Source organism: Poecilia mexicana, unplaced genomic scaffold (genome assembly GCF_051168715.1).
Source record: "Poecilia mexicana isolate PSO_F unplaced genomic scaffold, ASM5116871v1 scaffold_19, whole genome shotgun sequence".
Lineage (NCBI taxonomy): Eukaryota > Metazoa > Chordata > Actinopteri > Cyprinodontiformes > Poeciliidae > Poecilia > Poecilia mexicana.
Genome location: NW_028263388.1, coordinates 9,350,747 through 9,365,106, shown reverse-complemented (window position 1 = coordinate 9,365,106; position 14,360 = coordinate 9,350,747). Strand labels below are relative to the sequence as shown.

The window sequence follows — 14,360 nt, the reverse complement described above, 5'->3', positions numbered from 1 at the left end:
CCTAGGTGTGTGTGTGTGTGTGGTTGTGTGTCTCTGTGTTGCCCTGCGACAGACTGGCGACCTGTCCAGGGTGTACCCCGCCTCTCACCTGGAACGTTAGCTGGAGATGGGCACCAGCAACCCTTCCGACCCCACTGAGGAAAGAAAATGGATGGAATGCTTTGGTGTTTATCTTGCCTGATGGTAAATCCCTCAGATCAAAGAGCGACACTTGGCATAATAATGGATACTGGATTACACCAAAGAAACTGAACTGTGCTTGTTGGCTACGATATTTAGCAGTTATCACTTTTTTTTTTTTTTAAATAAAAGCCACATTACCAAAGATCAGTTCTTATTTTCTCTAATTAGTGTAGATCTTATAGGCAACCTAGAGACTATAAAGTTTGGGAATGTATGAACTAAAAGTTTGAGTTTTCAGCTCTTCTATGTCACTTCATGACATAAAATAATACAGTTCAGTCTGCAGCAGGAGAACTTTCCTTCCATCACCTTCTACGAAAACTTGTCGTTGCACATGTCACAAGTACAAAACAAGGAAATGCAGTTTGCATCCATCCAGAAGAAAAATAAAATACATATTGCAACTGTACAGTGAAGTTTTAAAAAATGCTAACATTTAATTTCCCTTTTTGCTCACTAAAGAGTTTTTTTTATATATAAATTGAATTTGAATTCATTGCAGTATTTAACAGACATTCAAATAATTTATATGTAAAAATGACCGTTATTTTTGGTTTATGTCCCTATTTGACTGGAGACATCGATCACTTTTGTTGTTTTTTAATTAATGACGCAATCAACATTCTACCACTTTTTGCTTTCGATTTAGCCAAAGTTTGGTGAGCTCAGCTTGGCTTGAGGTCTTCACATACCTCTCTGTGTCCGTGGATGAAAGTCGCTGAGACACTAAATATGAGCGACGGCCTTTCCACACCCAGAAATACTCTGTTTTCACTAACGGTGTACTCCGGTTTGCAGATATGTCGCAGAAGATGTGCTCATTGGCAAAGCGGCACACAGAACGCCATAACCAAATGCTCTAAATATTGTTAAAAAAAAATAAGCATGGTGGACAATTAGATCTCTGTAGGACATCCAGGCCCATCCTGACAAGCATGGCGAACGAGCCGAACTCTGTGGCCCACAGACTAGATCCCAAACATGCTAGTATTAGCTTACAAAAAAAAATAAAAATAGATCCTTCCATCGAACCCTGGACCTCCCAGTTCTCTGGTGGATCATCCAGCTGGATGTGGAAGACCACAGGGCTACAGAGGGGGAATGAAGTCAGTTTGCTGCTAGTTAATCCGTGTTCAACAGCTGGTAAATGCTGAACTGTGTTCACAAATTATTTGGATGCACCATTTCCTTGGTTGGACGCCCACAGTGAAACCTGTAAAACCCTCACTGGCTCTACAAAACCAGACGGATGATGTTGAACTCAAAGCGCTGCAGAAAGAGGTCAAAACATCGAGTTGTCACTTTTATTCATCATTCCTGCATAAAAAACACAAAACATTTCTATAATTATGCACTCCAAATGAGTTTTTTTAAACAGTGAATCACCGTGGCAGCACATCAGATCTTTAACAATCAGATGTTATGTAACGCATTTGGAGTTTCATAGTGGAATATTAATGCCTTCTCTTTTTGGAGACCTTCAGTTTCTAGCCTGCTCGACATTTCGTCTCCGAGGATTTGGAAAACAAAAATACTAACCACTTCTTCTGCCTGATGAATAATGGCCTCAAAAAAATGAAGAAAAGAGAGAGAGAGAGAGAGAGAGAGAGAAAGCGAGTTTTGAGAGAGAGAGATTAGATTTTCTTGGTCTTTTCAGAGGTCTCACCTCGCTCCTTTTAATTCACCTGGGAACATAAAAAGGCTCAGTCTTCTCTACCTCTGCTGCGTCTCCCTCGTCGGGCACTAAACTCGGCACACCTTTCTCCTCCTGCGCACGGCACTTATCTCTCTTTGCATCACTCCCTCTTACTCTCACTTCATCCTTTCAGACCATTGATTTTTCACAGCATCTATAAAATATTTACAAAGTGTGGGCAGACTTCTTCTTCTAGGACTTTAAAGAAGGGAAGGAGAGATCATCTTTGAAAGGCAGCGGCACAAGGAGAGAAGGAACAGAGGGGGAGGAAAAGCAGAGGGATGGAAGGAGGCAGATAAGGGCATTGGAAGTCCACCCAAAAGTTGCGACTTGAATAGCAATGCTCCCCCTCCTCCTCCTTGAACCTGCCGATGATTATGAATAAATAAAAACACGAACTGTACTGATGAATATCACTTCTGATGCATTGATTGGGACTGACTGGGTTTTTTGTTGTTGTTTGTTTTGTTTTTATTTATTTATTTACTAGTTCACAAGCTCAGAGCTGTGTGCTGCTCCTGTATAACTCTGAAGATGCGAAATCATGTTAGAAAAGTTCACACAAAAGGTCACATGAACGACACATTACCTCTACACTGCAAAAACACAAAACCGTACAAAGTATTTTTGTTCTAGTTTCTGGTGCAAATATTTTTATTACACTTAAAATATGACCAACTGACTAAAAAGTAACTTTTTAGCAAGATATGGAGTCTTGTTTTAGGTATGTAAGACCTTAATATTGATGAAATAGTACTAGTTCTACTGGCAAGAGAAACATTCATTCATTTGCTTTATTGCAAACTGGATTAAATCAAATTGTGTCTAGGTTTTGCTTTGCCCAGAAGAAAGACGCACAACTCCAAAATGCGCCATAGAAAATATTAACTCCTTTATTTTTATTTTGACGTTTTATTTTTACTCGTACTGTGGACGTTACCACAACGGACCTTTGTTGTGCTAGCCTTGTAATCCGTGTCCCTGCGTTTGTTTTCCCCCCAGGTGGGAGGGACCATGTACAACACGGGCCGCCACGTCTCCCTGCGACTGGACAAGGAGCATCTGGTTAACATCTCCGGGGGCCCGATGACGTACAGCCATCGTCTGGAGGAGATACGACTACACTTTGGCAGTGAGGACGGCCAGGGCTCTGAACACTTGCTGAACGGACAGGCCTTCTCTGGAGAGGTGTGTGTGTGTGTGTGTGTGGATTCAAAAGCGTTGCTCAGTCATTGGCTTGCGTATTGAACAGAACTCATTTGAAATGATGAATCAGTTCAAATGAGGTCAGATGAAGGATGCGTCTGAATCGACTCGTCTACTTTAATTCTAACCATAACCCTAAGAAAATTACAATTAGCTCTAGCCAGCTGTGAGAAGGAGAGAACTGAAAAAGAAACTTGGAAGAAGAAATGAACCACATAGAAGCAAAATAACTTCCAACAGCTCGTAGATATTTTTTTTTTATGTCAAGTAAGTGGTATTGACCAATAACCATTGTGACCGCAGTCAATGGCATCACTACTGAGATAAAAGCTGCAGTCGGACAAAGTGGAGTACTTAATCACCGTACAACTTTGAGTCTTTTTTATTTTTTTGAAACGGAAACATTTTCCTATAAAGATCAAGACGATGTTTTATCCGTTTTCAGCATGAAGGTTTCCTAAACCTTCAGTCTTGTGCCATTTAAAGTGAAGTGGATTCAATTACATCACCTGGATATCTTGTCACAAGTGACGAATTCATGAATTTTTCTGTCTTGCAAAAAATATATATATATATATTTGAAGGGAATAACCTAGTGTTTCCACAATAAACTCGCAATGGCTCAAATTTATTAAAAAAACAAACAAAAAAAAAACCTGAATTGCGGTTTCGGAGTCTGGACCCCAGTGAAGTTACTTTACATGCTCACAAACCCTCCAATTTGACTAAATGAAAACATTTCTGCAGAGAAGAGCCAAATACTCGACTATCTGCCAGTCATTATAATTGCTTCATGCCAGCTGTTGACACCAAGAGTGGCACAACCCGTTATTAGGTGTAGGGAATGATTACTTTTTCATCATAGGCCGAGGTCGGTTAGGATTACTCGTGTTATCTCTACTTTTCACTTTCTTTCTTTTTTTTTTGACCTGAAAAATTAAAGCGTGAAAAAAAAATCATGGTACAAGTGGAATAAAACATATAAGGCAGCAAAGACTTTTTTCGCAGCGCTCTACTGTGATCGTAATTGTCCGTGACTGAATGCATTCCGCGTTTTTCTTTTTCTTCTTTCTTTGTTTGCTTTGTTTGTTCTCTTGCGCTCGAGCCTCGGTGGAAGTTGTGGCTCACGGTCCATTTTATTCATCCGCCAGCCCTGCTTCTACCACACTTCTGAGCAATTTCATGTAATTTCCGTCGACTCTAAATGATAAGGGCAAGCCCCTCTGTGCAGTAACTTGAATTACCACCAGCGAAGTCAAGTTGAATGGAATGCAGAGAGACCATTAGAGAGCCCAAGACGTGTTGGACCGAGTTTGATATCGGCAACAGCACAGCGAGGTGTCATTTGGAGTTGGCTGGGGGTTCACTAAACACGCTGCGGCGAAACTAGCGGCTCTTTCTGTACCATCTCCACACACCTTCATGGTTTGATAATGAAAACTTTGGGGAGAGGTTGAAAAGTCTTTAATATTAATGCGATAACTACAGTGTAGATTTATATTTGCTGTGCTGGGGTTTGACAACAAAATTCTTGTTTTTTTTGTTTTGTTTTGGGTTTTTTTTGTCCAGCCAGCGGGATGTGGTAGTTGAGTTGAGTTTCTGAGGTCCATCATGTATGTGCAGCATACATTCAACTTATTTTTAACCTCTGAATATGTGTAGATTCTCTTTTAAATGCCCAGACTGTTCTGTCCTAATCCAGTACGGAGCCAACAGCAGAGATGGCAAAATTTTACAGAGCAAGATTTCGCTGCTTTACCAACATTCTGTGCAATTCTGAGCCCGAAGTTTTTGATATGCAAACATTTTTTGGGGGGACTTCAACGGTTAAGCACTATGGAGCATGTAAAAAAAAAAAAAAACAGTAAATTCTCTAATTTACTCTGAAATGCAGGATAGGTAATTGATGGTGACCATTTTTTATTTTTCTGAGTGAGGTCAAGAGCTGCAAAGTCCAAAATTTCCACAAAACATTTTTCATCTGTTATCTTGTGATGCATTGCTTCACTCTGCTGAAAATGTGCTAATAGAAGTGTCTCCTCACCACAGTTCGATCCCACTCTTTATGCGTTTTCATTTTGTTTTTTGCTCCCAAGTATGATTGACCAAACACCAGACGGTCGTGGCAAAAATAATAATAATAATAAATTCAGGTGTAAAATTCTCAACAGTAGTTTTCTCATGCTGCGCTCCATCCCCCCATTTCAACATGGAAACCTGGCTGCTCGTTTGAATGTTATTTTTAAGTTCAGTTCACAGAGATTAAGACGGAATAATTTATGTTCGCAGTTCACAACTTAAAAAAAATTCTGAGCCACATTCGCCTGTCCTTATCAATTGTTCACAAGATTTTGCCTTCTAAAATAACTTCCTCAAGGTTGGTGGATCACGCCGTGTGTCGTGTTGGCATTTACAATCTGCGATCATAGCTGCATTCGCTTACGTCTGTCCTGGACCTCCTGTTCACACATACTCTATATAACATGGCCACATTCAAAGATAAATAGATTTATTATTACAGACTCAAAGTCCAAACCGCAAAAAAAAAGAAAACAAATACAATAAAAGAACAAAAAGTACAAAAAGAAAGGTTCCTAACCATTCAGGAGGCAATTATACCCAAGTCTCCAAAGCACAGATGAGTATTTTACTGCACTATATTTAATGTTAGTCAACAGTAGGATAATTCTATCATTAGATTCGTTTAAACGACAAATAATGATTCATTTTTGTATTTCTCCCAGAAAATGTATTTATTTTTTTTAATTTTGGGGATTTTTTTCAAATTTTTTACATTATGACCACAAACATTTATGTAAATTATTGGAATTTCCCTGTGATTAATTTAAAATATTGTTGTTCAAAAGCATCTTGAAAACCAAGGAACACGGGGTAAAACAGGGTTACTATACACAAATGGACGGATTTTCCGTTAATAATTCAAAGTCATTTTCCACAGGAAAATGACTTTATAATAGGTGAATCTGCAAACACTGATTTACAAATAGGCAGCCGTCCACTGCACTTAACACCCAGACACCGTAAACGCTCTGTAGTCCTGGATCCACACAAACACAGGTGAACACACAGGCCAAGCAAAGGTGGCATTATTTGGGTAAAAGAAAAGCTTAAAGAATTCCCAGTCCATGTGGGAGCGTATGTTGACAGGTCAGCTGTTAGTTTTACACCCCACTTCTCTGACATTAATGGAAGAGACAAAAAGAAAAAGCAAACAAAGCCATCGTTGAAAGCCTTAAGAAGTACCATCTGCAGTTTGCACAAACCATGTAGAGAGCAGTCTTTTTTTTAAAATGCCAAATTTTTGGTAAAAAAAAAAAGAAAGATGGAAACTGAATATCCTGAACACGCCATGTCCGTGGCTGAACATGGTACAGGTGCCATAACAAGGAATAGGACATTGATTCACGGGAAGCCATGAATCAGGGTCAGCAGATGCTGAGCCGCGGTCGCTACAGACCTCCAAACTCCATGCGGCACTTAGATCAGTTCAAGATCTACGCAAAGAGAGCTGCAAGAGTTACTTTTGAAAAGGGCTGTCATGGCTATGCCGCTTCATCAAAGCCCTACACCAGCAGGTGCAGACACAAAAGATTGGATGCAGTGGTGTAAATCGTTCTGCCAACGGATTCTACAGCAGTGGAGATTGTTGTTCTCCAGAGTGATGAATTATGCCTCTCTTTCTGACAATCCAATTAATGAGTCTGGGTTTGGCAGTCGCCAAGAGAGCGGCGCTTGCCTGATTGCAGCACGTCAAGTGTAAAGTTTGGTGCAGAGGAGCCTGGGGGTTTGGAGCTGTTCTTCAGGTGTTGGCCTTGTCGTCTTAGTTTCGCTGAACTCTTTCCTTTCAAGGAAATCTTGAGTTTTAGAACGTATTTCGGACAATTTCACGCCCCCTACTTTCTTGGAACATTTTAGCGAGGCCCCCCGATTCTTTTCCAACACGACTGCTGAGTAGAACGCGAAGCAAGAGTCTGTTTGCTTTGAGCCATTTGTTGCTTCTGTTAACTTAACTGGCCTGCAACTGAGGCCGACCTCAACCGGAAAGACCTTTGGGAATCGGCAGAGCGAGGATTGTGAGCAATGCCTTCCCAACCAACATCAGCGTCTCGCTTCACACATGCACTTCAGGGAAAATGGGGGTGGGGGGAAAATTCTCTTAAACACACTCTTACTCGCTGTGGGACGACTTCCTAGAGGAGTAGAAACTGTTGCATCTCCAAACAGTAGGTCAGCATCGTATTAAACTGGATGTCCCTCAAGTCCGTAGCTAAAACCTCCAGTGATGTTGTGCATATTGTGCTCTGACTTTCGAAACGCATCTAATTTTATCCGGTGCCAAACCGCCTCTCAGTCGCGTCATGTACATTTTTAACATTCTCAAAATAGGAACTTGTTACTGTTCTCCGTTAGAGCTCATTCTGGTTGTTGAAGGTTTTTTTTTTTTTTTGCACACCTACAGGCTACAGGGAGCCATATGACATTCTTAATGAGCTTTCGCATCATGGCAGCAATTTGCATCAGTGCTTCGGGCAGAAATAAAGTTGTCTTGGTGATGACAGTTAAGCGTTTAACGGCGTACACACAGCTCCCTCTCGGCACACACCTGAACCCCGCGCTGCTGTGAGCTCCGGCTTGCTCTTTTTCCTTTTTTTTTGTTTTTTGACGAGTGAAACAATTAGCTTTCTTGGCTTTTGATTGTTCAACAAACTCATGACTCACTCACGCCGCTGCATTCCGTCGGCATCATTATACGAATAGGCAATTTGTGTGGCAACAAAATAATTGCAGCCTTGACAGGCAAATTTATTATAATTAATGATAATAATTTATCCTCCCTCAGAAAGAGAGAGAGAGAGATATTCTTATCCTAACAAAACATGTTTGTGTGTCCTTGGGAGGATGGAGAGCTCTGGATCCCAGGCCTAAAAGGATGCATCACCTTCCCTTCACTCCCTTCATGTTTTATTTCGCCCCTGCCTTCACTTGCTGACTTACCCTTTGAGGGTGAACTTTGTGTTTGAGGACTAGTTCAGAGCCAGAGAATAAAAGGCTTCGCATGCGACGTGCAGCTGAAATGTGGTGTTGTACAGTGTCCTCCAGGCAGGCGGGAGTACCGGGGTGAGGGGGGGAAAGGTTATGTTGACAGCAGATTTCCATTTCCAAATGGATATGTATTACAAACTGTGCCTTCAAAATATTTACTCCGTTCCGTTTTACTACAACGGCATTACAGCCTGGATTCGAAGAGGAGCACCAAGATGCGGCTGCCGGTTTTTTGCCCTGGGCCTCGCCTATCTGAACTTGTCGAGAACGTTCCTGTTTTTGTTTGTTTGCTTGCTTGCTTTTAACAAAACACAAAAGGAAAGCAAAACTATAACCCTGAACAGAACAGAAGCTGTTTATTCATGTGTTGTAAAGGATTTTACCTGTAATGTTTCTATGCAGGACTAAAGTGAAGACTTGGAGCTCATCAACAAAGATGAACCAAAAGCCTGATGGTCAAATGAAAAGTACAGCTTGATTGCTGCAATACATTTACATTTTTTTTTTGTTTGCTTTTTGTTTTTTTGTTTTTTTTTCAGTTTTTTGGTATTAATTATTTCCTAAACGCCAAAATGGATAATACAAGTAGCTATATGTCTTTTTGATATCAATAGGTTTCTTTATAGTCCTTTTTAAAGATGCCTGTATTATGTATCATCAGAGACATTTTTAGTTACGTTCAAATGAAAATGATTTAAAAGCTAAGTCTGTCTGGGGTATGAATAATTTTATGCCCAAACTGTTGCTTAACCCTCCTATTATGTTCCGGGTCAATTTGACCCGTTTCAAAGTTTAAAAATAAAAAAAAAATAGTTAGAAGTATTTTTTCTGCATGAAACTTTTTCTATTTGTCTTAATAGGTGCACTCTGTGTATAAAATGAAAATGGTTCATTTTACACACTTGCAGCCCCCCCTAGGTCCATTTGTTACAGACGTACTGTTACGGGTCAATTTGACCCGCCATACAAGTTGAAGGGTAAAAAGATTAAAATAATGTCCAATTCTATTTGTTTCCTTGCACCCATGAGACATATTTCACCACACACACACACACCACACCACACATGCATGAACACACACACACACCACACACACACCTAAACATGCACACAAACCCACTCTTTCACTATTCTCTTTACTTCACTAGGAAGCTGCCAGAAAGCAGGTGTTCATGCAACTTTTGACAGGAACCTTTTCTGTTCCTGTGGACAAACTCCACCCACACTGAGTGGACCCTCAGCAGAAGTGGGGGGGGGGGACATAAATACTCTCTGCAAGGGAGTCCTAAACGCATTACACACTGAAGGTACATGTAATATCGTCACTGTTGGAGATCAGGAAATGAGCAGCAGGGAAATAAAAAGATGACAACCCTGGAAGCCCTGGAACTTCTTGATGATCATGCCAGGATGGCAGTAACTCACATCACAAACATCAAGTCAGTCTGAGCTACTCATGTCTAGTGCAATACAGAAAATCATTGTTGAAATGACAAGTCTAAAAGGAAGGCGAGTTTTTGGAGAGAACTGGAAGGAGCTGGACCAGATGCATTTACATGCATATTTGAGGGGGGTCCTCATTCTGACCAGAGTTTTCAAGTCAAAGGATGAATCAACAGCCAGTCTAAGGGATGCAGAGACAGGCAGGGTAATATTATGGGCCATAATGTTTCTGGAGACTTGTCTCTAGAGTAATCTGATTTGACAATCGATGGACAAGACAAACTAGCAGCTAATAGATCAGTGTGGAACATGTGGGTTGTAATTTCTCCTGTCCTATAAAACAGGCCCCAATGTCACAGTAGATGGAAGATTTGTGGCATTCATAAAGATCACCGCTGGCATTCAGAGGTCGCTGCTCATTTACGCAATATATGCCTTCCACACCAGCTAAATATGACATAAAAATCTGGGCAGCATGTGATGAAAAACCCAGTTATGTTTTGGACATGCAGGTTTAAACTGGAAATCCACCTGGAGGATCATCTTCAGGACTCATTTGTCTTGATTTTAGTCAGCAGGTCAATTTGACCCAGGGCAGAATAGTGTCTCAAGTTCAATTATAAAGATGACCCCTTCAAAAAAAAAATCTAAATGTAATATAAAAAATTTTACAAAAAGTCATTTTCAAAGATACTTAGTGTTATTTTGTGTTTAGGTTTTTCAGTGGCCATAAAAAAATGTAAATCACATTTTTTTATTACCGAATGAGTAAATTGTCGTCATTGATCCTTTATTTGTGAGGAATAAAAAACATAATTGCACAAATATTGATTGAAATGGTTAGTATAGGAGTTAATAATCAGACACAAAAAAGATTTGGAGGATTTTTTTGGTTTCTGACACTATAGCATGACTAAACACTCCCCGGGTCAAATTGACCCGCGAACATTATTGCTGTACCTCAAAAGTGAACATAACAGGAGGGTTGCTTAAATTATCAAACTGTAAAAATGCTGAAACACTGAGTTTCATTAACTCAAGGCAAACAAAAATATATATATATATAAATTTTAGAGACGCCTTTGATTAATAGTAATTGTAAAATCATAAACTCTAATCAGTCTTCCAACCTGTTATTGTTTTCCCTTACTTTGGTACTGCAGTGTTAAGTTTTTGCTGGCTTGGTTTTTTTTTTATTTCTAGTCATGTAGATATGACTAGAAACAAATATAAAATGTATAATCAGTTAGCTTTTGGTCATGACGTGAGGATTGTCATCTGAACTAAACCATTGGCACTACAACACCCAGCCCAGAAAAAAACTAACATAAACTTCAGCTAAAAGCTGTAAAGTTTTACAATCCATCAAAAGTGAAATAGTCTAAATTGATGCCATATTCACTTTTAACGCAAATTCCCCTCAATGTCTTAGTTCCCTTTAATGCTTCTTGATCCATATAACAGCTCCTAATTTCTTTCTTCTTTTTTTTTAGCTTATTTGCTAAAGATTAGCTGGGAGTCTGCAAGTTTCTTTTGAGTCGGACGACTAGAAGCCATCAGAACGTCGGGTCAGTAGAAAGCTCGAGAAAAGACACGACACTTAGAAAGCTGCACTTTGAGCTAAAGTAAAGAGGAGAACATCGTCTCTGAAACAACTCCTCCTGAGGTAACAGCGAATAGAAAACTTCCTTGTCTTCTGTCACCCTGGTGCCCCGTACACAAATCCCCACCCGGCCTCGGTTACTTCACGCTCCAATAAGATGCTTCCTGCTCCCCCAGCTCCTCGTTTCTCTCCATTTGCGGAGAGAAAGGTGGCAATGCATGTCCTTGAAACATGAACAAAGAGAGTGATATTTAAAATTTTTAAAGCTGAATATCCTTCTGAAATGGTAACCTATGGGAGTAGTAGTGAAGAACTGGTTCGTGTGTGTGTGTGTGTGTGTGTGTGTGTGCGTGTGTTTGTTTGGCTCTGCTCCCCTGGAGCAGCTTCACAGTCTAATCTGAAAATGAAACACCTTGCTCATCCTGCTAAAATATTCCAAATATTTCTCCACAAGGCTAACTTATGTTTTTGCACAGCGAGACGACGCTCGGCGGCCTTTATTATCCTCTGATATAAGAAACTGGAGGAAACAGGTTAGAAGACAGCAAAAAGGAGAAAAAGGTTGAAGCTGCCTCCTGCAAATGTGTAAGGAAGTCTCTGAATAATTTAAAATATGCATTTCTCTTTATAAGAAAACCGTAATGTAAAGAACCTTAATTTGATTTGAACATTTAACCTTGGTCTTCCTGTATGCAGTATTAAAATCCCAGTACCCTTCTGGTGATCTTTTAACTCATTTAATTGTTTTACCACAGGTATTATTATTTTTTTCCTTTCTGGAGTGTGTTCATTTCAGTCTCTTGTGGAATCTTGAACCAGGTGATCGATGACGGGAAGGAATTCATCCGTTTCATTTTTTTTCTGTCAACACTGTGTTAAAGCAAAGCCACACTCCTGCTGTCTAAGGACGTTTGTCAGAGTTGATTTCAAGAAAACTCTTTGGATTTTATCCACCAAACGGTTCCTAGTTAAAGTTGTTGCCGCTGAAAATCCAAAACTATCATCTTACAGAACCTGCTGAAAACTGGATCTCACACCTAAATTTGATTGGTTCGTAAGAAAAATGCAACGTCGTGTTTGGATCTGGAAATTATGAGCAATCACGGCTGCCTGACGGATTCCAGTTATTAATAAGCTACTAAATTTTATACGGCCAACGACTCTCACCTGCTCTTGTCTTCTTGCTTTAGTGATTCAATTTAATCCAATTTGCTTTTTGCTTGTACCACTTTAAATGAATTTTTATCGCCAATTCCTTTTCTGAAAAGATAATACTTAAGTTAATCCGATAGCCAAATTAATTCAGTGCAGCACAAATGAGACGGGCAGACCCCGCAAATTCGGTAAAACAGATTCCGATTCAGTCAATTACAAAAGAAAAAGTTAAAAGTTTTGTAAGGAAGCCACATCAAGACATTGAGTTAACGACTTCCTCTGAAAACAAAGAAACCCTTCAGCAGGACTAGGCTCAGTATGAGCAGAACCACCTTCTGCAACCGACAGTGTAATGCATCTCCTTGACACAATGTATTACAAGTAAGTAATTTGTATGTGGTCTTTGTTACAGTCAAACAAACCGGTGTTACACCCCTGATCCACCTCAGGAGGAAGGCACAAAGCCAACAAATACCACTATTTGACATCTGGAGGTTAAATCGGATCGCAGAAAGAGTGTGACGTTCAGACGTGACGCAAAGCAGACATGTTGGAAATCTGATTTGCGAAGTACGACGGGAACGTGATGGAGGTGGCGCTCAACATTTCCGCTGCGCTCTGGCTGCTTCCCTCCGTTTGAGCATTCGTCACTGAGGATTTGCATCAGGCGAATGTTAAATGCATGAAGGTGCCGAGTTCAAATCCTGGCCAGGGCTTTTCTGGTGGAGCTTTTATGTTTTACTCATAAGAGAGGGTTCCCTGTGGTGAACTCTTGACTTCCCGCTTGCAGGCTTAAACACATATGTAGTTTGTTTTTCTTTACGTAGATGTGTCCTCGTAGACACTGCCCTGCCCTCCATGTTTCAGATGACTTTATTATTGAAAACCTGATTCAAATGATTTGCTCTCAAACGATATTTTTGTCAGTTTAAGAAAATGCACACAAACCACGTTAATGCTGATAAAGTATTTTAGACACCTAGAAGCTCTGTCCATGTTGAGGTCAAAACGCTGTGTGCGCGTTTTCAGCGTCAGGTGTGTCCGGTTTACAATCAAAGTCTATGTGGAGGCGCGTTGTGGCGCATCTCCAGCTTCTGGCGCGGTGCGATTTGAACCGTCTGGAGCGTTTTGAGTGTTTGACGCCCCACACAGACTTTGAATGTAAACCAGATGCGCCTGACGCTCAAAACGCGTTTGATGTGAACGCACCATTGCATTGTAACAAAATAATTCACAGGAAAAACCACAAAAACACCTAAAGGTCAGAAGTTTAAAAACGTATCTGTCAGTAATGGTATTGGCGATCTGGGCCCTGTGTTCACTTGGTGTTGGATTGATACTACCCCTGCTGCGTTGTCCTGGGATGACGTGACAGTCGGAGGCCGTCTCCTTTCCATGAAAGTTCATGGATAAAACCGATATGTAGGAAACTGTTAGATGCGTGAGCATGCGAATTGAAGTCTACGCTGCTTAAAAATCAAATATATCCAACTAAGTATCCACACAGAATGAGACTCCATATGCTGCTAAAGAAACAATCCAGCTATATTTAATTCAAATCCTGTCAAGTGTCTCAGAAGGATTCGCCACAGGCAGCTGCTGCAAAGATTTAAAATCCCCATCAATCACAGATACATCTCTTGTGTGTCCTCTTTCTAGCAGAGCCGTGCACATGGAAAATCGCATTGAGCTAATATTGCTGCGGCAGATTATCATCACAGCGACGTCGCCGTGGAAGCTAGCTCTGTTTTATTTTTCTCTTCCTCTTAATTATCATTAATCACTATTATGGAGCACATTTCGCCCACGTCTGGTCTGCGGCGTATTAATTTCTGAGAAACTTGGATTAATATCAGATCAGAACATCAGTGTGTGGCTAATTTTTTTTTTTATTAATTAATTTATTTATTTTTCCAGAAATACATATTAATGGAAAACAAAATATTCAAATGAGAAGATTATCAGTAAATGTGAACTACATTCTCCCATCCTAATGGATTGAAAGAGGAC

General features: G+C 40.3%; 1 protein-coding gene across 3 annotated transcripts in view; it reads left to right on the top strand.

Annotated features, from left to right (window-relative positions):
• ca10a (carbonic anhydrase 10 (inactive)a) overlaps positions 1 to 14,360 on the top strand; it is a 264,823-nt gene that overhangs the window by 224,857 nt on the left and 25,606 nt on the right. For all 3 annotated transcript variants that reach the window (XM_088016503.1, XM_088016505.1, XM_088016504.1), the window contains one exon: positions 2,882 to 3,067. In XM_088016503.1, coding sequence (XP_087872629.1) covers positions 2,882 to 3,067 — 186 coding nt within the window. The remainder of the gene's footprint in view (positions 1 to 2,881; positions 3,068 to 14,360) is intronic.